Raw genomic sequence first — 7,594 nt, 5'->3', positions numbered from 1 at the left:
CACCCCCCACCCCGCCCAATTTGCTGCCTTTCATCTTCCCTCAAGCCTGTTTGCCACCAACTGTAAAATCATTTAGCATGCAGACTGACAAATTTGTCTTCTTGATATTTAATCTTGAGCCATATTTTCACGTAATCTTTTTTTCTTTTTTATTTGTTTGTCAAACATGCACAAAATAACAAGTATAGGTGTGAACTATGCTTAGATCGGACTACAGGCGGCGCAGTTCTAGATTGTCCAGGCCGAGAATTTCGAGCCTGGAGGCATAAGGGATTCAACTGTGAGTGGAGGAGTGGAGTACTTTTCTTGAGAAATATCTCCGAACCCACTCAATTGTGTTCATGCCCGATATAAAGTACTTTCATAACCGGGGTCTCCTAAATCTTTTCTACTTTAAGCGAAAGAAGTGATGTTATTCACAGATCTCTATCTGTTGGTGTCTAGGGTGACCCAATAGCTGAACAAAGGAGAACCTGGATAATCGTAACGTCAGGATTCAGGAATTCATAGTATGATCATCCATTCATTTTCTCCTGCCCCATAGATATAAAGATCAGAAATCAGATGGCAGATTAAAAAATAATAATAAATTACATTGAATTAAAATGTATAATTAATGTAAACGCAAAATTGGTAAAAGGGATAGAGAAATTGCTAGTTACAAGAGTTTGTGGGTGCGCACGCTTTGTTTCTAATCCAGGGGTCTCCAACCTTGGTAACTTTGAAGACTTGTGGACTTCAACTCCCAGAATTCCCCAGCCAGTATAGCATACTCTCTTGAAATCCATTCCTCTGCAATCTCTCCACTTTGGAGGGGTAAGAGAAAAAGAAGCAGACACCTCTGGCTGGGGAATTCTGGGAGTTGAATTCCACAAGTCTGAAAGTTGCCAAGGTTGGAGACCCCTGACCTAGACTCCACCGCTGCCCTGTCCGGGGTCCACTATTTAAATCTATCAGGAGTTCTCAATTGAACAGCAAGTTCTCTCTACCCTTTCTTACTTCCTCGTCTACATTTTGCCCCTGCTGGCGGAAAGTGACGTACCCAAGTCCTTGCTCATCGAGTTGAAATGTGGATTTTATTTAAGTAGAATTCAATGAAAATCAATAGAATTTAAATAAACGCATTTTCATTGGATCATCCTTCAACAAGATTGACCGGCTAGAAGGCACAGCTTTCCGTGGCTCTTCAACCGACTCGAAAGGCTTTCTTTCGACCTTCCAGGACTTCCCATCAACCCTTGCCGTTTCCGGCTCCTCTCTCTCTCTCTTTCCTTCCGTGCCGCCAAGGTTTCGTTACCGCGGCACTTAAGATAAGTCGGTAAGTCGGGAATCCGTTGCCATCCTGGGCGAAGAGACATTGCAGGGGCGTTTTCTTCCTTCTCGGGGCTGCTCGCAGATGGTTTCCCTCAGTTCCCGCCGCCCTTTTCTGAAGCGGGGATAAACGGCGGGTTCTCTCGCACGTTGTAATGCGGGGGGGCGGTTGCGGGCTGAGGCTTCTTGGGTTGGGGTGGAACTGCAGCAGCAGGGCAGGCAAGCGCAAGAGCTGGCAGGCCCGGATCCTTCCTCGCTTAGATACTTCGGAGCTGCTGCTTTCAGAGGCGGCAGGAGAGTTTTTGAGGCTGCCCCCGGGGACTGCATGGCGGGTTGGGAACTATGGCAATGGAAGTCCGCCCTTCTGAAAAGTTGCTAAGGTTGAGAAACGATACGGGAAGCCCTCGACTTAACCGCAGTTCGTTTAGTGACCGTCCAAAGAGGCGCTGAAAGTGACTTAGGACCGTTTTTTCCTCACTGAAGGGCCGTTGGCCTCAAAATTCAAACGCTTGGCATCTGGTTCGTGTTTATGACGGTTGCGATCCGCTTTTGCGACCTTTTGAGCAGCAAAGGGAAGGGGGGAAATCCAGGTTCGCTTAACAACCCTGTTGCTAACTTAACAAGTGCAATGATTCCCTCAGCAGCTGTGGCAAGAATTCATCAAACGGGGCTAAACTCACTTTAATGTTTCTACTTAGCAACATACGTTTTGGGCTCCATTGTGGTCGTAACTCGAGGGCTACCTCTCCTGCAGACCATTGTGGGTTTTTTTTGCAAGACATAAATCAGTTGACAGCTACCCCAGAGCATTGTTCTCCTCATGTACCCAATTGTGTGTGTGGTGGGAATGATACATCCACCTGTTCTTTCATCTGAGAAAACTTCACTGAAGATGAAGTGTGCTTGATATTCTTATTAAGTGACCAAGACCCAGTTGTTTCATAGCAGCAGCAATAATATTATGCATAGCCTTGGCTTACGGAAGCCATTTGGTCCTTTCTATGAAATACTCATTATATAGAGCTTGTTCCTTTTATATATGCATGTGCTATATATAAAGATTTATTTTCATATACCAGCCTTTTAATTAGCAATGAATGAAGGTAGAGTTATGATTTTGCTAATCTTCCCAGTGTCTGCATACTTGGCATGATGTGAAAATGAACTACAGGGATATGTATGGGTTTTGTGCAGTTGAAAGCCTCACAATTCCCAAGGGCAAGTCCAACCTGGTTTCTTTTTTCAGATGAAAATTTCAAGTTGAAAGCCAATTGAAAGAACAGTGGCTGGGCACAGAAAAGCAACTATAATCTTGCTCATCCATCATGCTGCAGATGTATTTTTAGAATGGTGCATGTAGATTTGGTAATTTACCTTGCAGTCCTGATTAACAAAGAAAAAATCTCAATAACAATTGGGAAAAGTTAATCTGATTTCTGACAAAGCATCCACTTTCTATGAGTCCATTTGTAATAGATGAGCCATTGGTTTTGCTGTTGGTTGCTTTAAGTAATGTAGAATTTGTATCATTTTTAAGAATGCAGTATATACTAAAGAAATACGGAAAAATGAGAGATCCCCAGAACTCACATTTTAAATGAATAACCTCCCAGGATCGCATCTGGAGAGTTTTTGTACTCTTCCAGCTTTGGACACAGGAGGGATATAAGTTGCAGAAAACACCCATTCTGTTTCTGGCTCTGAAAAGTGCGAGCAAACGGAAGACATTCTGCAACAAGTTTATACTAATAGATACTTATACTTATTTATAGACTACAGGTCATAATTCCTTACATATGTTTTTCTTCCTAGTTACAATGCCAGCTCTGAGGCCTCTCATCAAACCTAATATTGTCAAAAAGAGGACCAAGAAGTTCATCCGTCATCAATCTGATCGCTATGTCAAAATCAAGGTAGATATTCTTTTTGTTAATGTTAAACCCTCAGTTAATGTTAAAATACTTTGGTGGTTTATTGTGGGTCTTCAGAACTTTAAAATGACAAACTCTGAAAACATCATATTGACGTTCTTCCAATTGCTTTTGAATTCTTGTAGCGTAACTGGCGCAAGCCAAGAGGTATCGACAACAGAGTTCGCAGAAGATTTAAGGGCCAGATCTTGATGCCCAACATTGGCTATGGGAGCAATAAGAAAACAAAACACATGCTGCCCTCGGGATTCCGGAAGTTTCTTGTTCATAATGTCAAAGAGCTGGAGGTGCTAATGATGAGCAACAAGTAAGTTGGAAAAAGTGTTTTGCGATTATTCTTTAGGATCTGCCATGTTGCGTTGCTGTAGTAAAATTAAGTTGTTCTGAAATGATGATGGAATCCATTAAACCAGCCTTTTTGGTTTAGGCATCTTTTCTAGGTATCTTTTGTAATTCTCTTCCTCAGAATGTCTGGTTCTTCCTCCCTAAGATGAGTCCTTTTTCTGTTACTTTGTTGCCTTTACAAAATTCTTTAGTGTTGCTGAAAGATTATTGACGGAAAGTATTTAAAGATTGGAAAAAATATCAATAGAACTAGAAATCCTGGACTGTAATTGTATTTTATTCTCATTTTTTCCTCCAGCCCCCATTGCTATATAATACACTGCTCAAAAAAATAAAGGGAACACTTAAACAACACAATGTAACTCCAAGTCATTCACACTTCTGTAAAATCAAACTGTCCACTTAGGTAGCAACACTGATTGACAATGTCACATGCTGTTGTGCAAATGGAATAGACAAGAGGTGGAAAGCATAGGCAGGTAGCAAGACATCCCCAATAAAGGAGCGGTTCTGCAGGTGGTGACCACAGACCACTTCTCAGTTCCTATGCTTTCTGGCTGATGGTTTGGTCACTTTTGAATGCTGGTGGTGCTTTCACTCTAGTGGTAGCATGAGACAGAGTCTACAACCCACACAAGTGGCTCAGGTAGTGCAGCTCATCCAGGATGGCACATCAATGCGAGCTGTGGCAAGAAGGTTTGCTGTGTCTGTCAGCGTAGTGTCCAGAGCATGGCGGCGCTACCAGGAGACAGGCCAGTACATCAGGAGACGTGGAGGAGGCCGTAGGAGGGCAACAACCCAGCATCAGGAGCGCTACCTACACCTTTGTGCAAGGAGGGACAGGAGGAGCACTGCCAGAGCCCTGCAAAATGACCTCCAGCAGCGACAGATGTGCATGTGGCTGCTCAAACGGTCAGAAACAGACCCCATGAGGGTGCTATGAGGGCCCGATGCCCACAGGTGGGGGTTGTGCTTACAGCCCAACACCGTGCAGGATGTTTGGCATTTGCCAGAGAACACCAAGATTGGTAAATTCACCACTGGCGGGCTGTGCTCTTCACAGATGAAAGCAGGTTCACAGTGAGCACATGTGACAGACCTGACAGGGTCTGGAGACGCCGTGGAGAACATTCTGCTGCCTGCAACATCCTCCAGCATGACCGGTTTGGCAGTGGGTCAGTAATGGTGTTGGGTGGCATTTCTTTAGGGGGCCATACAGCCCTCCATGTGCTCGCCAGAGGTAGCCTGACTGCCATTAGGTACCGAGATGAGATCCTCAGACCCCTTGTGAGACCATATGCTGATACGGTTGGCCCTGGGTTCCTTCTAATGCAAGACAATGCTAAGCCTCATGTGGCTGGAGTGTGTCAGCAGTTCCTGCAAGACGAAGGCATTGATGCTATGGACTGGCCCACCCGTTCCCCAGACCTGAATCCAATTGAGCACACCTGGGACATCATGTCTAGCTCCATCCACCAACGCCACGTTACACCACAGACTGTCCAGGAGTTGGGGATGCTTTAGTCCAGGTATGGGAGATCCCTCAGGAGACCATCCGCCACCTCATCAGGAGCATGCCCAGGCATTGTAGGGAGGTCATACTGGCACATGGAGGCCACACATACTTCTGAGCCTCATTTTGACTTGTTTTAAGGACATTGCATCAAAGTTGGATCAGCCTGTAGTGTTTTTTTCCACTTTAATTTTGAGTGTAACTCCAAATCCAGACCTCCATGGGTTGCTAAATTTGATTTCCATTGATAATTTTTGTGTGATTTTGTTGTCGGCACATTCAACTATGTAATGAACAAAGTATTTAATAAGAATATTATTTCATTCATTCAGATCTAGGATGTCTTATTTTTGTGTTCCCTTTATTTTTTTGAGCAGTGTATATACCACATCATCTTGAACGCTAATCCCAAGGCAGTGGCCGATATATTTATGCCAAACCGATCCAATAAGGCCTAGCATAGGATTGACTCCCAACAGTCAGTTGTGTTGTGGTCATACAGGTAGTCTTTGACTTAACGACCACAATTGATCCCCAGAATTTATATTACTAAGCAGTTAAGTGAATTTTGTCCATTGTATGACATTTCTTGCCAGTTGTTAAATGAATCAGTGGTTGTTAAATTAGTAACATGGTTGTTAAATGAATCTGGCTTCTCCATTGATTGTGCTTGACAGAAGGTCGCAAAAGCTGATCACAGGATCCTGGGACACTGCATCCATCATGAGTCAATTGCCAAGTGTCTGGGTTTTGATCACATAACCATGAGGTGGCTGCAGCCTTCATGAGTGTGAAAAACGGTCATAAGTTACACCGTTTTTCAGTACTGTTGTAACTTCAAATAGTCATTAAATGAACTGTTGTGACAATCTGTACTGAATCGGGGCAGTTGACTCATTTTGCACATCTAATTCTCCAACTAAAACTAAGGAGAAAGGAGGGTAAAAGGGGAGCTTCCCCAGAGTTTGCAGCCAAGCCTGGAGAACATAGAACTATAGTACCAAAACTGTACCCACTGCTGCCTTTCTCCCTAACAAGAGGCAGGACAGTAATGACAACCAGTTCGGTCTAGTGGTTAAAGCACCATGCTAGAAAGCCAGAGATAGTCATGAGAGCTAGCTGGGTGTCTTTGGATCAATCACTTACTCTCCCCAACTCCTAGGATGGTGGTTGTGGGGAAAATGGGGAAGAAGGTGTGCTATATATCTAGATTAGTTTACGTTCTAGTCAGAGTAGATGATTTTTTCACTGTACGGAATTTCATAAAAATAATTTTGAGGAAAATTTCTTAAAAACATTCGATATATTAACAAAAAGATTGTGACGTTATTTTGTGGTTGCTTTTAGGTCATTTTGTGCAGAAATTGCTCATAACGTTTCATCCAAGAACCGGAAGATAATTGTGGAGAGAGCAGCTCAGCTTGCTATCAAAGTTACCAATCCAAATGCCAGACTGCGCAGTGAAGAAAATGAATAGTTTGTCTTGAGCAACTATATTTAATAAAGTATAAAATTTGGAAAATGTGTGTTCTTGGCATGAATTGAATTAGGTGGTGCACCTATGAAAGAAATTCTAATCCTAGATCTAAAATTAGTGAGATTGCTAATAAATATTTGCACAAATATAATTCATTGTAGTTACAAAAGAATATATTGTTAAGCATGCAGTTGGAAGTCAGTGATTGCCAGGTGTCAGAATGAATCTGTCAACAGAAAACCCTCCAAGAGTAAACTACATTTTTCATTGAACAAGTTCCAAAAGATTGTGGGAATGCTGTACATAATATATCTTAATTTTCAGGTATGACACATTACATTTTGATTAGCAAGCTAATTCAGTGTTGGCTGAATTTAATTATACTTAAATGGATGTACCACATAGCTGGCTTGAAAACTACTGCAAGCAATGTAGAGTTATTGAGAGTAGCACCATAGGGTTCAGATCTGGATCCTCTGTTCAACATTGTACTTATGTGGATAAAGATTTGAAAGAAATTTTGATTCAATTTGCAAGTGACACAAATTGGAGTATAACTGAAACCCTAGAAGGCAGAAATAAAATTTAATAAGATCCTTATGTTTTACTAAAATTCTCAGGACAACTACCTAAATAAAATAAATATATATGAATGAAAAATACTTAATTTAGGGAACATAAATGAAATGCATATGCAATGTAGCCAGTTTAGCAATGGTACTTGTGAAGATGGACCTGTACATTGAACCCAAGTACTTAAATGTCATTTGCTGATGAAGATTCTGTCTTAAAATAGCTTCACAATTTTGTTTCATTAACGTTTAAGTCGTGCTTAAAATTGCAAGATTTTAAAATTAATTTATATAAAGTAACAAGTTCAAATTCATACAAAGCATATAGAATGTCCTATACCTGAAGGTATTGTGAATTGTGCAACTTGCATTTTGCTGTAAATTGATTCAATTTCAGCATTAGAAACAACCAGGCTTCATTATGATTTTTTGGTTCCCTTACGTT

General features: G+C 41.8%; 1 protein-coding gene and 1 non-coding gene across 2 annotated transcripts; both read left to right on the top strand.

The window, feature by feature from the left end:
- The first annotated feature begins 1,038 nt into the window (after positions 1-1,038).
- On the top strand, positions 1,039-6,622 carry RPL32 (ribosomal protein L32). The gene is made up of 4 exons (XM_026722846.2): positions 1,039-1,318; positions 3,124-3,224; positions 3,368-3,549; positions 6,448-6,622. Exons 2-4 carry the CDS (start codon positions 3,129-3,131, stop codon positions 6,575-6,577), a joined length of 408 nt encoding a protein of 135 aa, XP_026578631.1. The 5' UTR covers positions 1,039-1,318; positions 3,124-3,128; the 3' UTR covers positions 6,578-6,622.
- LOC113455196 (small nucleolar RNA SNORA7) lies at positions 2,915-3,051 on the top strand. Its single transcript, XR_003376484.2, has one exon. It is a non-coding gene; the product is annotated as a small nucleolar RNA SNORA7 (small nucleolar RNA).
- Positions 6,623-7,594: the final 972 nt, after the last annotated feature.

The sequence above is a fragment of the Pseudonaja textilis genome, chromosome 2 (genome assembly GCF_049901715.1).
Source record: "Pseudonaja textilis isolate UNSWEBS1 chromosome 2, rPseTex1.2, whole genome shotgun sequence".
Classification (NCBI taxonomy): Eukaryota; Metazoa; Chordata; class Lepidosauria; order Squamata; family Elapidae; genus Pseudonaja; species Pseudonaja textilis.
This window is presented reverse-complemented; position numbering and strand designations above follow the sequence as displayed.